Raw genomic sequence first — 20,381 nt, 5'->3', positions numbered from 1 at the left:
TACATGAATAGAGAAATGACTTTAAGCAGATCATAACCTTTCCCTGATACCTTAAAAGGCATGCTTTATATGTAAGATCATGATTATATGAAAATGAGGAATATGGGGGTTACACCATGTTCCCCCAAGGTATAGAATGTCACAGAGGGTATGACCAGAAACAAACAGGGATTTTACATGTACTGCCTCCACCATGGACAGTGTCCAAGTCTCTGGCAGTAAGTTCAGGAGGCGGGTGTGATGTTGCACTCCATATGTTTTATGGAAATATGCTTATAAGTGTAAATATAATGTAACTGGAATATGCTTTATGCAAAAGGTCTCTTGTAAGGTATTACAAAGCTTATAATCTACTGAATGTGTTCATCCTATTTGTATGCACTGTAGCATTCTTGTATCTGAAGCTAGAAATATGAAGTATTACTCTGAAGTCCTATTGTAACTATGCAAAGTGTGGGCCATTAATGGTGGCTTGGAATCTTGATGGCTCCCATTAACTAGGACAATTGGTTGTAAATGGCTCTGTTTACTTGTAAGCCTTCATGTATACATGGGTGCCAGCCAGTGAGTAATGATGTCTCAAAGGACATGTGAACATGTCACATGATACTGGAATCCATCTTAAACCTGGTGCTTTTCCATTGAGAAGGAAGGGTGGGAACCTAGAGAGACACAAAGGATTCCCGCCTTGTGCCAAAGATATAAAAGGGTGTGTAACAGAACAAATGGGGCTGCCAGTCATGAGAAATCCCCTAGTTACCACCTGAGCTGGAACTAACAAGAACTGTACCAGGGGAAAGGATTGGGCCCAGACTAAGAAGGACTCTAGTCTGTGAAAGAAGCTTATTGGAACATCGCTGAGGGTAAGATTTACCTGTATTCAGTTTCTTAAATGTATTGGGCTTAAACTTGCGTGTTTTGTCTTATTTTGCTTGGTAACTTACTTTGTTCTGTCTTATTACTTGAAATCACTTAAATCCTACTTTTTATACTTAATAAAATCACTTTTGTTTATTAATTAACCCAGAGTAAGTGATTAATACCTGGGGGAGCAAACAGCTGTGCATATCTCTCTATCAGTGTTGTAGAGGGTGGACAATTTTATGAGTTTACCCTGTATAAGCTTTATACAGAGTAAAACAGATTTATTTGGGGTTTGGATCCCATTGGGAGCTGGGTGTCTGGGTGCTGGAGATAGGTGACTTGTTGAGCAGTTTTTGGTTAAAGTCTGCAGCTTTTGTGGGCGTGGACCAGACCTGGGTTTGTGTTGCAGCAGTCTAGTGTGTCTGGCTCAGCAAGGCAGCGTTGTGGAGTCCCAAGCTGGCAGTGGAAAACTGGCTCAGAGTTAATTCCAGCACGTTAGGTGATAGCCTCAAGGGGCTTTCTGTAACAGAACTCATCACAAGGATGATCCTATGTTTTGCAGGAAGACCTCTTCTATGTAAGGACTAACTTTCACCAACTGTTCACTGTGCTACCCACTTCTTTTTAAGCACAAATTTACTTACACACACCCTAGCTATGCATAAAAGAGACTAAGGGGGAATCTAATATACATCACAAAAGGCATCATGTCTGAATTTCGTCATAAGACCTCTGGCTTTTTGTACTTGTTGGGGATCAGAGGAAAGGCAATCCACTTTGCACTCAGCATGTACATGAACTAGACCGGGGTGGGCAAACTATGGGCTGGATCCGGCCCACCAGCCCTTTTAATTCAGGCCTTGAGCTCCCACTGGGGAGTGGGGTCTGGGGCTTGTCCTGCTCCAGCCAGGGTGCAGAGTTGGGGACCACTCCACGCAGCTTCCAGAAGCAGTGGCATGGCCCCCATCTGGCTCCTACACATAGGGGCAGCCAGGGGGCTCCACTCTGCATGCTGCCCCCGTCCCAAGTGCCGCCCCTACAGCTCCCATTGGCTATTGACATGTTTTTCTTATTATGGTCAGTGCTAAAGAGAAGACACAGGGTAAGTGGGGAGTAAGTCATGAATACTCTTCCACATCTGTTCAGAGATTGAGGGTATAATTTAGCCTGCCAAATCTTTATTAATAATGGTGAAATGCAAAATAAGGTTCAGCTTCACAGTGAGTACAGGATGGTTGAAGGGCTAGGAGATGGAAAAGAAAAATTATTTTACTTGTAAATGGAGCATATTTGATAGGGGCTTCAGGGAGACACAAATGTGGAACCCCACCCGGCTGTTTTCAGAACAGTCCCACGTTTCCACGCAGAGCTTGAAGCCATAGAAACTGCAATTCTTGGCCATTATGATAACTGGAGCGAATGCTGGGAACAGCATTTACTAACCCTGTTAGGGATGGAACAACATCAACTGCCACTGAAGGAGTAGGCCCAACTGGGATGGGTGGGGGCAGCCTTAGAGGTGCTTCAGCGGGCCTTGCCTTGGCCCAAGCAGGCCTGGCTAGGATCTGGGCCTCACTTAGAATATTAGGGAGACAATGGGTGAGGCAATATCGTTTATTGAACCAACTTCTGCTGGTGCCAGAGAGACAAGGCTTCCAGCTACCCAGAACTTGTTTCTCACCAGCAGGGCCGGCTCTAGTTTTTTTGCCTCCACAAGTAAAAAAAAAAAAAAATTGGCTGCCCCCTCCTCCCCCTTTTTTTTTGTGTGTGTGGCTTTTACACATGTTTGCACTTTGCAATTTTTTTTTTTTACTGTTTAAAATTAAAAAAAAAATGAAAACAGAATTTGTAGTCAGCAAAAACAAAAAACTACATCTTTAATCTGTGAATACACTAACCACTATCTGTTAATTTGTTCCCCGTTTTTCATTTTTTTTCTTCATACTGGATGGCATAAATCGATGATTCGACTCATTAAATGGATATTAAAATGTAGGATCTAGTTTTGAAGGACGTGTTTCACAATAATCATTAGCATTGCATCAGTAATTATGTCGGCCATCTAGTTGGATCTGATCCTATGTCAGTCTCTCTACCTTCTAATAATTGTTCTTCAGTTTTAGATTTGGATAACAGTTCTTCCTTTCTGGACTCTTCAGCTGAAGAAGTAAATTTGGATGGATTGTGATTATTCGTCTTTATCAGTTAGTGAAGATAATCTTTGAGCGGATTGTTGTTCATCTTTAGCAGTTGATAAAGATAATCTTTGGCTCGATTGGTCTTCATCAGTTGATGAATAATCACTTTCAATGCATTGCTTAGAGCTTTCTCTTTGATTGTCGACTTTTTTAAAATACTTATTTGAAGTACGAGAGAGTTTTTCTAATTCTTTTTGCCGTTTCTCTCTTTTTGTAGCTGGTAGGCAGTACCGGAAAGTCGTTTTTGTCCCTATAACTACTGGCACCAACGCGTCACGGAAATTAGTGCGAATGGGGCGGCACAGTACACACAAGTAATCATGATTTCTGATTTAATTAATAACCGTTAACGTTTACACATTTATGCACGTTCACATTATGAGTGACTGTGTCACGACGTGAGATGATATTTTTCACGTCACACTCCTATCGGACTATTAGAGATTTTTTTGATCTTCAGGTATTTTTTTCCTGTATATTGGTGGATTTTTCCGAAAAAAATGGATGGCCGGAATGCTACTCCCAAACACGTGCTTGCTTTGCTGCTGCCTCAAGCCGGTCCTGCTCACCAGCAGAAGTTGGTCCAATAAAAGATATCATCTTATCCACCTGATGTCTCCTGTATCTAGGGCCCACCATGGCTCCAGATCCCCTGCCCTGGGCAGGCTGGGGACGAATGCTAGGGACAGGCCTTCTTTAAGGAACAGAGAAGGGGGGGAAGTGCCTAGACCTGTCCCGTTAAATATCGAGGGTTGCGCTCCTGGTCCTAGCCCCACACTTTGCCCAATGGCCACGCGACTTTTCCTGAATGGCAGGTGACTGCTCCAATGGGCAGGGGGACAGGGTGAGCCACGAAGCGGGTGTTTTAAAGCTTCCCTCCCAGGTCGTGTGGGCGTGTACCTGTGGGAGTGTGCTGCCTGTGGTAGGCTGCTCGACGTGATTGGCGGACAGGCCAGCCAATGGGTTAGCAGGGCGGGCCGGGGCGCTACCTGTTGTCTAGGCGGCCGGAACGAGCTCAGCCAGCGAGAGGCAGCCGCGGAGCCGAGTCAGCAGCGTACGATCTCTTGGCTCACTGCTGCTATGTTCCAGGGGCCGGAGGCCGAGTCCGCCAAGCCCAGCGCTAGGTATCTGCGGTGGCCGGCGGCAGGGCCCTGCCTTCCCCAGGACGGGGCGCAGGGAGCGCAGGCTTCTGCCCGGCGGGGGCGGTGGGGAGCGGCCCTGGGGACTGGGGAGGCCTCTTCCTGGGCGGGCGTAGGCTGCGGGGTCGCTCCGGGGACTGCGCCCATACCCCCCTTCCCTATCTGGGTGTTACCCTCCCCTCATTGCCAGGGGCGGAGGCAGGACGCCTGGGTTCTGTTCCTCGGGTTCCTGCGTGTGACCGTGGGCAGGGCGGGGTGACCTTGCCCTTCCCCTTCCCCTTCCTCAGTGTCCCTGCCTGGTCCCAAAGGGCTGCCTGGAGGGGGCGAGGTGAGTGCTCGCTCTCGTTTAAAGGGGCCGGGCGCTTATCCTCTATGGCTGCCTGCAGTGCGCTGGCCTGGGCGTGCGGTGGGAGGAGGACGGGAAGCTCCAGTAGTTCAGATTACGGTAGCATCTCGATGCTGCTATATGGAATGGGGCCCTATTGTGCTGGACAGTGTAAACACGTATTCGGTGTGCTGGAGAACGTCCCGTCTCTCCTGACTGCCCGGATTACTACTAGGCTTTGGCGGTGCTGGGTATGTGAGAGTCAGTGACTAGGAATCGACACCCCACTCCTTGCTGGAGTCTTTCCATGGAGAATTACACTGCTGGGAGGAGAGTCAGATGGTCCCCCTTGCTGGCTCCCAGGAAGAACTCTAGTCCTGGAAGAAGGGCCAGACCACCTGGTGCCACTTCCCACTACAGGGCTAACTTAGGTTGGCTTGCGGAAGGGGACTGGATCATGCTGTTTGGTACTTTATATGTCTTTGCAGAGATCCCGTGCAGCAGCAAGCTTTATTTAAGTGGCTGTTGGGTTTCTTTATGAGCAAATACCCTTACAATGTGTCTGCACTCCTCCTTCCTTCTCAATGGGGCCACGAGGCTCTGTGATGTGATATGGAAGGAGACTAGTTTTACTTTCGAATTTGCAGTTCAAGTTTCTTTTTAAAGAAAGTTATGAAATTATGAGGCCCCTTTCAGTTTATCTAACTTTCAAAGTCCAAAATAAGCTATAACTTGAATTTTAAAGGGCTGCCATGAAAACTGCACACTCAGTATAACCCCTGAAGAGTTTTCTGTTTTCACTTTTGGCAGCTTGGGAACTGTTTTCTTCATAACTCATAAGCTGTATTGCATGGAGTCTGGACTGTAGGGATGAACTCTTCTAATAGGAAACCATGAAGCTGTGGTTGTAGGAACAATCTGTATCGTGGCAGTGTTTACACTGCGTTTGGAAGGCAAAATCTTCTTCAGCTGTTGTATATAGTAACACAAACACTTATTTGAGTGGATCTTCAAATAAGACAGGCATCTGATTTGCTAATGCTGCAGTGCATCATATATTAGATCTATGGCCTGTTGCTGTATTGTGGTCTCTGAGATGGTTCCTGTATCTATGAACAAATGGTGCTTTTAGAAGAATTCACATCACTAGTCATATGGAACTTTTCCCCCAACACGTATTCCAGTCAGCATGTTGACAATTTATTCATTGATAATACAGATACCCTTTGCAGTTGTCATGTTTAGAGGCCTGTTTTATTTGTGTGCCTAATTCAAAATCAATCATCAACATCTGGAAGCATGGCAAAATAAATCCTCTTAACACAGACTCTCTGTAATACAGCAAGCCTCTAAAAGGAGGTAAAAACTACTTTGTATGAAATTACTAAAAGTCGCACTGTGCAATGGGGTACACTGAATACCATTATAAAACTTTTCATATTAAAGCTGCTGGCTGAGTTACTTTCCAGTCAAGAAGCCTACTTCAGGGACGGTTCTTCACCGTCACCCAGATTGCTATAGCAATGTACACATTGTTAAATCATCTTTAAAGTAATAGAGCCAAAAGAATATCCAAATGACAGATTTATCATTTTAAAAGCAGTTATGGCAAAGAATGACTTAGTACCTTTTTTACCATACATTTTGAATCATCATTCCTGGTTGGCTTTTGGTACTGCAGAAATAGTAGTAGTTCTGTGCTGCTCTGTCTTATGCATCTTCAACAAAACTGTGTGTACCAACTTCAATTTCCTTTAGAACTAATTTATTTTTTGCTTTGCACATTACTTGTCTTCTCTTCACCTGGCAGCTAAAGTCTTGCTCTGACTGGTGTGTATTGATTTGGAACACAAAGATGCCACTTCTAAATCAATAATGGCAGAGCAGAAGAACATTGTGTTTCTCTGGGAGTAGGTATTTAGTAAAACCCCTACTTGCTTACTGGACTAAAAAGCTGTAACTTAGCAAGCAGTATTTAATGAGTAATAAAAACTCCTTGGGTATGATGAAAGATAGTAAAGCTGGAGGTCTGGTTTAAAGATGTTGCATTTTGTCATAAACATCCGGTATTGGAAGCTTCCATTCAAAGAACTAGCTGTTGTGGGAGTTGAAGCGGCAAAGGGAACAACATCCGGGCAGCTGAAGCACTCTAAGAATTTTATAGCTATCTCATAAGAGCCAAGTGTGCTGACTGACTACTGCATTTTTGGTTGGCTGCTTAATAGTCATCTCAGTGGTAGTAGAGAATAGTGCAAAAAAGTAACTGACTGATCTGTCCTGCCTAATTAGAATTGATTATGAACCTGATACTTTACTTCCTATAGAAAGAAAATGTTATCAAAGGGGTAGCCGTGTTAGTCTGGATCTGTAAAAGCAACAGAGTCCTGTGGCACCTTATAGACTAACCGACGTATAGGAGCATGAGCTTTTGTGGGTGAATACCCACTTCTTCGGATGCATGCAGTGGAAATTTCCAGGGGCAGGTATAAATAAAGGTAGGCATAGTGGTCAGTGGGCTTTTGGTATAGGGTGGTGTTAACGTGACCGTCACTTATTTGCCACGGTGCAAATAAGTAACGGTCACGTTAACACCACCCTATACCAAAAACCCACCGACCGCTATGCCTACCATCATGCTTCCAGCTTCCATCCCGGACACACCACACGATTTATTATCTACAGCCAAGCACTGAGATACAACCGTATCTGCTCCAACCCCTCAGACTAAGGCCAACACCTACAAAATCTTCACCAAGCATACTCAAAACTACGATACCCGTATGAGGAAACAGATCAACAGAGCCAGACGTGTACCCAGAAGCCTCCTACTGCAAGACAAGCCCAAGAAAGAAACCAACAGAACTCCACTGGCCATTACATACAGTCCCCAGCTAAAACCTCTCCAACGTATCATCAGTGATCTACAATCCATCCTGGACAACGATCCCTCACTTTCACAGGCCTTGGGTGGCAGGCCAGTCCTCGCCCACAGACAACCCGCCAACCTGAAGCATATTCTCACCAGTAACTACACACCGCACCATAGTAACTCTAACTCAAGAACTAATCCATGCAACAAACCTCGATGCCAACTCTGCCCACATATCTACACCAGTGACACCATTACAGGACCTAACCAGATCAGCCACACCATCACCAGTTCATTCACCTGCACGTCCACTAATGTAATATACGCCATCATATGCCAGCAATGCCCCTCTATGTACATCAGCCAAACTGGACAGTCCCTACGTAAAAGGATAAATGGACACAAATCAGATCTTAAGAATGGCAATATACAAAAACCTGTAGGGGAACACTTCAACCTCCCTGGACACACAATAGCAGATTTAAAGGTAGCCATCCTGCAGCAAAAAAAACTTCAGGACCAGACTTCAAAGAGAAACTGCTGAGCTTCAGTTCATCTGCAAATTTGACACCATCAGCTCAGGATTAAACAAAGACTGAATGGCTAGCCAATTACAAAAGCAGTTTCTCCTCTCTTGGTGTTCACACCTCAACTGCTAGAAGAGGGCCTCATCCTCCCTGATTGAACTAACCTCATTATCTCTAGCCTTACTCACTCTTGCTTGCATATTTATACCTGCCCCTGGAAATTTCCACTACATGCATCCGAAGAAGTGGGTATTCACCCACGAAAGCTCATGCTCCTATGTGTCTGTTAGTCTGTAAGGTGCCACAGGACTCTTTGTTGCTTTTTCTATAGGAAGTTAGGTTTAACACTTAATTTTCAATTTGTATTTGAACACTAGTGTTAAATGGAACACTAGCCAGCTTCTTGAAGATGAGCCTGGGTGTTGAAACTTACAAAGTTTCACTGTCCTTACCACATCACATCTTTCAGATATTCAAACTTCAAATGTACTAATGTTTCAGACAACTTCCTAAATCCTAGAAGATGTGTAAAAACTAACATGCCATGCTTTGTCCCCTCCCTGACTTACTTAAAAGAACAACGTATAAAGGATTTTAAATGAGTACAGCAGTGCAAAGAGTTTAACTTAGATGACTTGTCACACTACCAGCCAGTAGACCAGCTCCAGCCTATTTCCAGTATTCGCACCTATGACAGATTCAGGTTCTGCAGAAAGTGAGCTTTCACTTTTTAAAAAGCCTCTATCCTTTATGTCTGCAAAGAAAACAGTCCAAATGGAAATAGTCTGTAGCATTTTCTTAACCTGAAACCATTCTAAGAATCATAAAATGGACTTGTTGCATTTCTCTGAAGCATGTGGTTCTTGTTATTGGAGACTAGGCTAGATGGGTCACTGGAGTGATCCAGTACAGCAGTTCCTATCTTCCTGTTAATCTCTGGGAGCTTGTACATCTGTATTTGTTTGTTAGATATAAATGAGGTATGGGGAGACCAGCAAGGTGCAGTGGCTACACAATTGAAAAGAGCCTTTCTATTCTCTCAAGTGCAAAGACTTCTGGCTGCAGTGAGGGAATGGGTCTCCATTACTTCTCCCCCAGCTTCCTGGCTCTTGAATCAGGAAGATGGGAGGAGGTCCTTGCTATACTACCCTCTCACATAATTTAATTGCCCCCCCCATGAGTAAGTAACTTAAGGCTTGTCTACACCATGCAGTTTTTAGCAACAAGTGTTGAGACAGCCTTGTCGCTAAAAGTCAGCGTGTGTAAACGCTTTGTCGGCACTTTTGCCAACAAAATACTTCCAGCCCCGCGAGCAGCATTAACTTTGTCCTCAGGAGAGCACTCCTGCCGACAAAGCCACGTTCACACTGCCACTTGTGTCAGCAAAACTTTTGTCTTTCTCGGGGGGGGTTTAAAGTACCCATGAAAGACAAAGGTTTTGTCAACAGCTTTGCAGTTTAGACATACCCTAAAGTGCCTGCCTCAGTCTTAACAAAATTATGTCCACAGAGCTCTGACTAGCTGCTGGGAAAATGATCTCTCTGAAAACTTTGCCACTTGGTTTATATGATGACATGTAAATTGACAGCTTCATGTATCCGAAGCTGTTTGATCCCTGAAGACATGTAAACCAGTGCTGGGCTTTGCTTCATGTTTTTGAAAGTTCTTAGAAATTAAAAGGGCTAGAAACTTTTTTTTTTTTTTTTTTTTCCTAAAGATACAAAAACTGCCAAAATTGATGTCTTAGGTCCCATGCTCACTGGGGAAACTTCAGTGAGGGGGATTTCTTTCACAAGTGCTGAAAGGGAGTGTTAACTGTGAAATCTGATTATTATATTTAGATAACTTGGGTATGAACTTATGGGAGAAGCTACCACAGTTGTATGTATATAAACTGAGCAAATGCATGTACATAAGGCAGAAATGTTCCTAAAAGTGCTCTGCATCATTTTCCCCATCTATTGAATGCAGTAACTTTGTAAAAAGCTTTTTATTTATTACCTAATGGTTATATTCTACCCTCTAGTGTTGTGCAAACATCCCATTTTTATCCTTGGGAAGTCTGCTGTGAAGCAAGGGTAGTTAGCACATGCAGTGTCTCCTGGTGCATTCCATTCCCAGTTCCAACTGTGGAACACCACTTGTCCTAATAATGCACAAAATGTAGGCTCTAATTTAAACTTTTTCTAGACCTCTTTGTTTTGAAGCAAATATTGAAGATGTGACCAAAGTATAACAGGTGCATTGGCTTCTGCCTAAATTGGCAGAGAGCCTGAACAATACCTTTTGAGGGGTGTATACTGAAGACTGATAATGAGAACTTGTCACTGCTGGTTAATGTTAGCAAAAATGGCATCCTGTTGGGATTATCCCACAATCCCAAACAGCCTCTCTGTGCAACTAGCAACTTCTAGTTTTGCTCCTGTTAATGAATAACTGCATCAGAAGCTATCAATACAAAAATAATTGCCCTATTGATAGCTGAAAATGTGAGGACCACATAAGATTGAATTTAATATCAAAATAGCAAAGGGGATAATAATATATTGACTATTAATCTGATATTTAATTCATTAAATGCCAAAATCTTAAAATGAAGCTGTTGCAGAATTTCCAGTCAGCCACAGAATTGGGAGATCTTGCCACAGAACCGAGGTTCGTTTCCCATGTAATAGTTGGGGTGTTGGAATGCATGGTCCCATTTGGGAGTATACTTAAACTGACCCTCTTAATACAATGAGGGTTTATACCCTTGCTCTAGGGGTTGACCTTCCCTCATACTCCTGCAAATATGCATGCTAACAAGAATTCTAACAGCAGGAATTTCTTCTAAGTCAATGTATAGCTTCTAAATTAAGCTATGCATTTCTTTTTCCTGTATATCTTTGGCACTATTCTTTGGGCTGGTCTACAGTGGGGGGAATTGATCCAAGATACTTCGACTTCAGCTACACTATTCGCGTAGCTGAAGTCGATGTATCTTGGATCGAATTACCTGGGGTCCACACGGCGCGGGATCGACAGCCATGGCTCCCCCGTCGACTGCGCTACCACCGCTGCTCGCTCTGGTGGAGTTCCGGAGTCGACGGTGAGCGCGTTCGGGGATCGATATATCGCGTCGGAATGAGACGCGATATAATCGATCCCGGATAAATCGATTGCTACCCGCCAATATGGCGGGTAGTGAAGACGTACCCTTAGACTTCTCCCTTTCTATCCCTCATCTTCTGGCCATACATAAAAGTGCTATAGTTCTTATAAAGAACAAGACCACAAAAAGTAAATCACTTAACTGGCTCCATTAGTGTCTTGGTATGTCCTCATTTGCTCTTCTTGACAGAAATCCCTCCCCCAGCTCCTGTGTTATGGTTTTTGGTCACTCAAATGACCTCAAGCCATAAGTTGGCTTTGTATAATACAGCGCATAGATAAAGCTGACTCTTTCTAACATGGCTTTCTTATGTATGTTTTGATAGCAGTTTAGTTCTTTTAAAAATAGCCTGAAAAATATAGCTCACTCAGTTGGAGAACTGATTAGCTTAGCGTTGTAACAAATTCAACGTTAAACTTGAACCTGCTACATCATGAGCAAAAGGCCTTACCTGTTGTGTTTGTAGCTAAAAATCTCAGCAAATGGAAGGGGTTCAGTAAACTGGCGTTCACAGTGAGACTAGGAAGTGTTTAAAAAAAAAAAATAATAATAATAATAATGAAACGGGTGAAAACAAAAAGCAAAATGCAACTGAGGCTTGTTTTGACAGAAGAAATTGCTCTGAACACAAGGGGAACTTTCTGCCCTTCCCTCCCACCCCCCTTGTAACAGACTGGAACTACTTCCCTTTTCAGGAGATCTGAAATGCTGACATTTATTTTGTGTAACTGAAGTCAGGCTTCATAGAAACAGGGATACCTGGCAACAGGCTACGAGATGCTGCACTGAATATAGACTGTGTACCTGTTGCTTGGGTTAGATGTTGCTTTTATCATGCACAGCACAGAAACCGGCTCTTTTATATCTTCCTTTCTGTCTGTAGTATTGGAATCTGACAGTATTGTCTCATCCATATGAAGGAGATGTATTGCACTAAAGATTTAGCTGAAGTAAAACATAATTTAGAGTGGAATGAGGTGCTTGCAGTTACTCTCCCTTTCAAGAATTCTGAGTTTAAAAAAAAAAAAAAAAAAAAAAAATGCTTAATTTAGGCTGTGAACCAGATGATGGCGTTTGTTTCAAGATCTGGAGGCACTTGGTGGTAAAGGGGAATGAACTGCATCATAAGGAGAAATGTCCCTAGGGTTAGTCGTAACCTCCATAAATTCTTGTCCTTTCCCACAATTCCGAACTAACGCATATTGTGTAACAAGCTAACTTTTCCTTTCTGCTGCTCTAGGTTCCGTCACATTGTTGATGCGACTCCTTTCTTGTACAAGATAAATTTGCTACTCAAACATAGGAGGTAAAGGCAGCTGACCTAGGCATTGATAAAGCTATTGACTTACTACTCCAGGGGCAAGCCTTAGCTGTTGGAGCTTGTTACTAGGCTTCACTAATCTGATTCTACTATAACCACCTCTCCATGCACTCATTCCTGTCTCCCTCGCCACAGTCTTATTATGACTGCATTCTGTTTGCCGAAAGCTTGGCTTTCAGTGGACTACATTTTGTCCACTGTAAACCCTAGAATGGTTAATGAAGTCTGAATTTGGTGATGGGGTCACAAGTTTTCTAGATTAAGAAGTTTTTACATCTCCTAGGGCTGAATCGCTTCCTCTTATTTCCAACTTTATGCCTGGTTTTTTTGCTACAATTCCACTTTAAAGACACCAAAAGAACTCTGGCAAAAAGTCTGATACAGTTTGAAGATCAACTTTATGAAATTTCTGTTGATTCAGACTTCCTTTTAGTCTCTTATTGCTTCTGGAGCATCACAAATAACCAGTAGCTGTTCTGTAGATGGTTTTGGTCAACCGAAAAAAGATTTATGGGACAAAAACTTATACCTGGCTCTCTTTTTAAAAAAAATTAGTTTGACAAAGCCTCAATTTAACTTGAAAATTTGTGCTTAGTGCCATTTTAGTTTATAATTAAACTTCAGCCACTGACTTCAGTGTCCCTATGGATAAGATACCTTATCTAAATTTTACAAACTGCTGTAGGCAAAGAATAAAGTATTAAAAATATCTTTATTCAGAACAGTGGTGCTGTTGGGTGCTCAGCACTTTGAAAAACAGGTTAGTTTGTTTAGGTACCTAATGTATGGACTTAAAAATGGGTGCCTGAAGTTAGACTCTTAAAAGTCTTGGCCTGGGTCTTCTCCTTTTGAACCACTTCATCCAGAAGATGTCCGGTGCCATTCCAAACCCTAAAGTATTTCAGCTTTCTTGATTTGTGGCTCCTCAATATATCAAAAGGTGGTGTGTGATGCAGAGAGAGCAAAGCTGATTACCTTAGTGTTCTGAGGTTTCTGGTTGCTTTCTAGCAGAGGAGGCTAACAAGGCCCTGGACCTAATCTCTTGACATAGATAAGCATTTTAAGGCCCTGGAAACACTTAAATTGTAAGCGCTTTGGGACAGGGCCCATCTTTGTTCCGTTTATACAGCACCTAGCACAACAGGTTCTTGGCCCATGACTGGGGCTTCTAAGTGTTAACAGGAATTCAGGTATTAAATACACAAGCAGTCATGTTGATCTCAAATAATAAGTGTGTATAAATGTGTATAGGATCAGAGCTGAAGATTTCTTTTTTTAATAAGAAACCCTGTGTAAAATCTGAAATTCTAACAATGAGGAAACTCTTGCCTCTGTCACAGTGATTGTATTAATCATCTGGTTTCTAATTTTAAGACTACAACATTAGAAGAAAGGGAAAAGTAGCAACAGCTAACCATTTCTTTAAAACAGACTTTACTTAAATCATTTTAGCCATCCTGGAGACATCAAAGCATCCATGTGTAGCTAAACAAAGTTCAGAAGTAGGACATTAGCCTCTAATTACACACTGCAGGTTATATAAAGAAATAGCAAGTTAATTCATATCAAAAGCTAGAACACTGCGCTATAAACTCTGATGGAATTGCAGTTTGCCTGAGAATAAACATACCTCTGGGGGGTGGGGTGCAGTTTGAACAGTTAAATTGTAGCAGGTGACTTTTAGTGTGGTGTAGCCAAACTAAGACTCCATTGGGACAACATTCTTTAAATGGGATAGAACTAAATGCTGCCTCATTCTGGAAAAGCACTGTTCTGTTCATCCAGTCACCACGGAAACTAAGGAGAATTGATGGTGCACAGGGAGTATAGGGTGTTAGAATATAGATATTCAGGTCTGCCTGTACTTTAAGAACTTAAGTGTATTTGTATCACTTAGCTAGTTATAGAGGTATAAAACAAAGAATCAGAATCACAAGTGTGCCTGTCTATGGGCCTTCTCTCACTGGGATAGTCTGAGGCCTTGTTCTTAGGCTAAGGCCTTTGGCTAAGCAGCAGGGGCAGCCATAAGCTGGGAAGCGTAGTCACATCCTCCCATTCCAATCCGGTCACGTTGAAATAAGGTGGTATTGGGCTGTTAAGAAGACGATCCTGTCTTGATGGTGCTCATCGCCACCAGATAAAGAAACAGATCTTAAGATGGTTAAAGAGAACTTAAGTGATTTCTTGCCAGACAGGATGCTATCAAACTATCAATGATTGTGGTTGTGAAACCCTCATTTCTGTATTGTTTTATCTTTAGGGCCCTCACTTTTCTATTGTTAATCTGTCTGTTTCTCTAATTGTTTCTGTCTGCTGTATAATTAACTTTGCTAGGTGTAAGTTAATTAGAATAGTGGGATATAATTGGTTAGAGAATTATGTTACAATATGTTAGGATTGGTTAGTTCAATTTCAGTAAAATGATTGGTTAAAGTATAGCTGAGAATATTACTATATAAACTGGAGTCAAACAGGAAGTGGGTGGGAAAATTGGAATCATAGAAGATTAGGGTTGGAAAAGACCTCAGGAGGTCATCTAGTCCAACCCCTTGCTCAAAGCAGGACCAACACCAACTAAATCATCCCAGCCAGGGCTTTGTCAAGCCGAGCCTTAAAAACCTCTAAGGATGGAGATTCCACCACCTCCCTAGGTAACACATTCCAGTGAAATAGTGTTTCCTAATATCCAGCCTAGATCTCCCCCACTGCAACCTGAGACCATTGCTTCTAGGTTCACTGGGGGAAGGAGACCAAAGCCCTAAGGTAAGTGGGGAAGTGGGACACCAGGAGGAAGCATGAGCAGGAGAGTGCAAGAGACTCCTGCCTCATATGGAGAAAGCAGAATGATCAGCAAGTTATCTTAAGTGCCTATACACAAATGCAAGAAGCCTGGGAAACAAACAGGGAGAACTGGAAGTCCTGGCACAGTCAAGGAATTATGATGTGATTGGAATAACAGAGACTTGGTGGGATAACTCACATGGCTGGAGTACTGTCATGGATGGGTATAAACTGTTCAGGAAGGAGAGGCAAGGCAGAAAAGGTTGGGGGAGTTGCACTGTATGTAAAAGAGCAGTATGACTGCTTAGAGCTCCAGTATGAAACTGCAGAAAAACCTGAGTGTCTCTGGATGAAGTTTAGAAGTGTGAGCAACAAGGCTGATGTCATGGTGGGAGTCCGCTATAGACCAGCGGGATAAGGTGGATGAGGCTTTCTTGAGGCAACTAATAGACGTTCCTAGATCACAGGCCCTGGTTCTCGTGGGGGACTTAAATCACCCCGATATCTGCTGAGCGAGCAATACAGCGGTGCACAGACAATCCAGGAAGATTTTGAAAAGTGTAGAGGACAATTTCCTTGTGCAAGTGCTGGAGAAACCAACTACAGGCAGAGCTCTTCTTGACCAGCTGCTCACAAACAGGGAAGAATTAATAGGGAAATCAAAAGTGGATGGGAACCTGGGAGGCAGTAACCATGAGATGGTTGAGTTTAGGATCCTGACACAAGGAAAAAAGGAGAGCAGCAGAATAGGATCCCTGGACTTCAGAAAAGCAGACTTTGACTCCCTCGGGGAACTGATGGGCAGGATCCCCTGGGGGAATAACATGAGGGGCAAAGGAGTCCAGGAAAGCTGGCTGTATTTTAAAGAATCCTTACTGAAGTTGCAGGAACAAACCATCCCAATGTTTAGAAAGAATAGTAAATATGGCAGGGGACCAGCTTGGCTAAACAGTAAGATCCTTGCTGATCTTAAACACAAAAAAGAAGCTTACAAGACGTGGAAGATTGGGGACCAGGGAGGAGTATAAAAATATTGCTCAGGCATACAGGAGTGAAATCAGGAAGGCCAAATCACACTTAGAGTTGCAGCTAGCAAGGGATGTTAAGAGTAACAAGAAGGGTTTCTTCAGGTATGTTAGCAACAAGAAGATGATCAAGGAAAGTGTGGGGCCCCTTACTGAATGGGGGAGGCAACCTAGTGACAGAGGATGTGGAAAAAGCTAATGTACTCAATGCTTTTTTGCTTCTGTCTTCACGAACAAGGTCAGCTCCCAGACTACTGCACTGGGCAGCACAGTATGGGGAGGAGGTGACCAGCCCTGTGTGGACAAAAGGACTACTTAGAAAAGCTGGATGAGCACAAGTCCATGGGGACGGATGCACTGCATCCAAGGGTGCTAAAGGAGTTGGCGGATGTGATTGCAGAGCCATTGGCTGTTGTTTTTGAAAACCCATGGCGAACTGGGGAGGTCCTGGATGACTGGAAAAAGACTTATGTAGTGCCCATCTTTAAAAAAGGGAAGGAGGAGGATCCTGGAAACTACAGGCCAGTCAGCCTCATCTCAGTCCCTGGAAAAATCATGGAGCAGGTCCTCAAGGAATCAATTTTGAAGCACTTAGAGGAGAGGAAAGTGATAAGGAACGGTCAGCATGGATTCACCAAGGGCAAGTCATGCCTGACCAACCTAATTGCCTTCTATGATGAGATAACTGGCTCTGTAAATGTGGGGAAAGCGCAGTGGATGTGTTATTCCTTGGCTTTAACAAAGCTTTTGATACGGTCTCCCACAGTATTCTTGTCAGCAAGTTAAAGTAGTATGTGCTGGATGAATGGACTATAAGGTAGATAGAAGCTGGCTAGATCATTGGGCTCAACAGGTAGCAATCAATGGCTCCATGTCTAGTTGGCAGCAGAGTGCCCCAAGGGTCAGTCCTGGGGCCGGTTTTGTTCAATATCTTCATTAATGATCTGGAGGATGGCGTGGATTGCACCCTCAGCAAGTTTGCAGATGACACTAAACTGGGAGGAGTGGTAGATATGCTGGAGTGTAGGGATAGGATACAGAGGAACCTAGACAAATTAGAGGATAGGGTCAAAAGAAATCTGATGAGGTTCAGCAAGGACAAGTGCAGAGTCCTGCACTTAGGACGGAAGAATCCCATGCACTGCTACAGACTAGGGACCGAGTGGCTAGGTAGCAGTTCTGCAGAAAAGGACCTAGGGATTACAGTGGACAAGAAGCTGGATATGAGTTTTGTTGCCAAGAAGGCTAACTGCATTTTGGGCTGTATAAGTAGGAGCATTGCATCAGATCGAGGGATGTGATCATTCCCCTCTATTCGGCATTGGTGAAGCCTCATCTGGAGTATTGCATCCAGTTTTGGTCCCCCCACTGCAGAAGGGATGAGGACAAATTGGAGAGAGTCCAGGGGAGGACAACAAAAATGATCAGGGGGCTGGAGCACATGACTTACGAGGAGAGGCTGAGTGAACTGGGCTTGTTTAGTCTGCAGAAGAGAAGGGGGGGGGGGGTTGATAGCAGCCTTCAACTACCAGAAGGGGGGTTCCAAAGAGGATGGAGCTCAGCTGTTCTTAGTGGCAGCAGATAATAGAATAAGAATCATAGAATATCAGGACTCCCTCCAATTTGTCTACATCCTTTCTGTAGTGGGGGCCCCAAAACTGGATGCAATATTCCAGATATGGCCTCACCAGAATAATCCTAGAGGGGGAATAATCATTTCCCTCGATTTGCTGGCAATGCTCTTACTAATGCAGGAATCGTGGTACTCCCACATCTTGAATATTGCATACAGATGTGGTCTCCTCATCTCAAAAAAGATATACTGGCATTAGAAAAAGTTCAGAAAAGGGGCAACTAAAATGATTAGGGATTTGGAACGGGTCCCATATGTGGAGAGATTAAAGAGGCTAAGACTTTTCAGCTTGGAAAAGAGGAGACTAAGGGGGGATATGATAAAATCATGAGTGGTGGAGAAAGTGAATAAGAAAAAGTTATTTACTTGTTCCCATAATATAAGAACTAGGGGCCACCAAATAAAATTAATGGGCAGCACGGTTAAAACAAATAAGACTTGTGGAACTCCTTGCCTGAGGAAGTTGTGAAGGCTAGGACTATAGCAGGGTTTAAGAGAACTAGATAAATTCATGGAGGTTAAGTCCATTAATGGCTGTTAGCCAGGATGGGTAAGGAATGGTGTCCCTAGCCTCTGTTTGTCAGAGGGTGGAGATGGATGGCAGGAGGGAGATCACTTGATCATTACCTGTTAGGTTCACTCCCTCTGGGGCACCTGGCATTGGCCACTGTCGGTAGACCGGATACTGGGCTGGATGGACCTTTAGTCTGACCCAGTATAGTTCTTATGCTTGCTAGAAATTGACCCCAATAAACATCGCATTGTCTGTACTTTGGACTTCTGGTCTTTTGCTGCTTGCTGTCTGTGTAACAAGAACCAGGGAAGTGGGAGGGTAAAGGGAAAGCCCTCTAACATAGGGCTGACTCTAATCTTGCTTTAGCAAGTATATCGGTCTTCCTTCACTTGCTTACTATCTCTAAGTTTGCTTTGCTCAAGTGGAAACTACAGATAAATCTACACTTTATACAAGAAAATGTCAAGCCAAAGGAAATGTTGCTGTGTATTAACATGAGGGTTATGTCCAAGTTCTGGAATGTAACCCTTCAGGCCGGAATTATTACAGTAGTATAACCACTTATAAGGTCACAAAGGGATTATATTTAGGCCAGAGCTAGTATCTGTATCAAACTGTCAAACTAATTACTAGAATAACATTCTGAATATTTAATATTCTGGAAGAGGCAGATATGGCACCCCACTACTGCTCAATGTTGACTTAAAAATGTTTGTTATAGTTTTGGTCCTTGACAACCAGACAAGTACGTGAATTTTAATGAGAGACCTGCACACAGTATTCCTAACTCTGGTCTGCTAATCCGAAATTATGTAGTATTAAAAAATTGAGCACTTTAACCAAATTTAATCTTAACTTTGGGGATGGGGAGGAATGTGGCAAACATGCTGAATGCAGTAGACTTCAAATAAGTTGGCATCTGTCAGTAACTGTTAATGTTCTGCAACAGAGTATTGAAACCCCCTGGAGGAGGCTCTAGTAATCTGTTTGGGAGCACAGAAGAAGTTTCCTCTTCCAGCAGACCACACAGAATGGCATCTAGCATCTTTGGAGCAGCTGAGGAACCGCAGAACTTTCCAAAAAGAACATACCCTCCAGGTGAGAACACCAGTTTCTTTAGGGAAACCACTGAGAAGAGGTATATCTGATTCTGGGTTGAAAGATATATTTGGTTCTTGTACAATGTTCATGTTCCAGCTCAGTATCCTAGAGCAATGTAGCAGGTAAATATCAATGCAACAGCAATTTTTGCTGTCCCTGTAAACTATACACTGCTGCTAGCTGATTGAGCTTGCGCACTAAACCCAGTCAGGGAACATTCAATCATGAGTGCTGAGTTTAGCTCTAAACTGAATTTTGTGCTGTAAAATAGAGTACTTTTTCTCCTGATGAGCCATCAGGCTGACTTTAATGATTTCCCCAATCCCTATATTTAATAATCTACCCGCTAGGCTTAAAGGACTTAAAACATTGAACAAAGCTAATGTGGGATAAGAGTTTTGGTAGCCTTTTTTCTGCCTGTAGGCAGCAATGAGACTACTCTGCCCACTTATAAGAACCTTGAAATAGCTATTTTTAAGCTTGAAATAGAACTGATATTGCACTGTGTAAATGTACACAAGGGTGATGTTTCTGCTTGCATATTTAGTGTGAGCTTTCGTTACATGGATAGTTTTAGTGGTGATAAGCTTGCCAGCAGTGAAATATGGGGCATTAGGTAAATAGTTACCATTAGTCCAATATGGCAGCTATTGACTATACAAACCACTGATGAAAACTTACTGTTTGAAGTGAAATTACTGTACAGAATTGAACAAAGCATGAATTAGAATGGCATGTAAAGTTAGATTGCTACATTGGACTTTACTAGAAGTTCTTGGTTTTAAACCATAGGCAACTTTCTAGCCCTGCCTGTTTGCAGCCATTGAGATGCAAGTGCTCGAGACTATACAGTAACTACTGTATGATGTCTAAGTCTGTGTCTGCATTGGCAGAACTCGGGCCTGTAGTTTTTTGGCCTAAGCTATAGCATAG

The 20,381-nt window shown here is 43.1% G+C and overlaps 1 protein-coding gene across 1 annotated transcript in view; it reads left to right on the top strand.

Moving 5' to 3' along the window:
• Positions 1-4,058: 4,058 nt before the first annotated feature.
• JPT2 (Jupiter microtubule associated homolog 2) overlaps positions 4,059-20,381 on the top strand; it is a 30,380-nt gene continuing 14,057 nt past the window's right edge. Inside the window, exons 1-2 of the mRNA XM_054041774.1 lie at positions 4,059-4,186; positions 19,297-19,445. Of these exons, the coding sequence (XP_053897749.1) occupies positions 4,143-4,186; positions 19,297-19,445 (193 nt within the window). The 5' untranslated portion in view covers positions 4,059-4,142. The remainder of the gene's footprint in view (positions 4,187-19,296; positions 19,446-20,381) is intronic.

The sequence above is a fragment of the Malaclemys terrapin genome, chromosome 10, assembly GCF_027887155.1.
Source record: "Malaclemys terrapin pileata isolate rMalTer1 chromosome 10, rMalTer1.hap1, whole genome shotgun sequence".
NCBI lineage: Eukaryota > Metazoa > Chordata > Testudines > Emydidae > Malaclemys > Malaclemys terrapin.
Note: the sequence above shows the minus strand (reverse complement) of the source record. Positions and strands in the feature narration are given on the sequence as shown.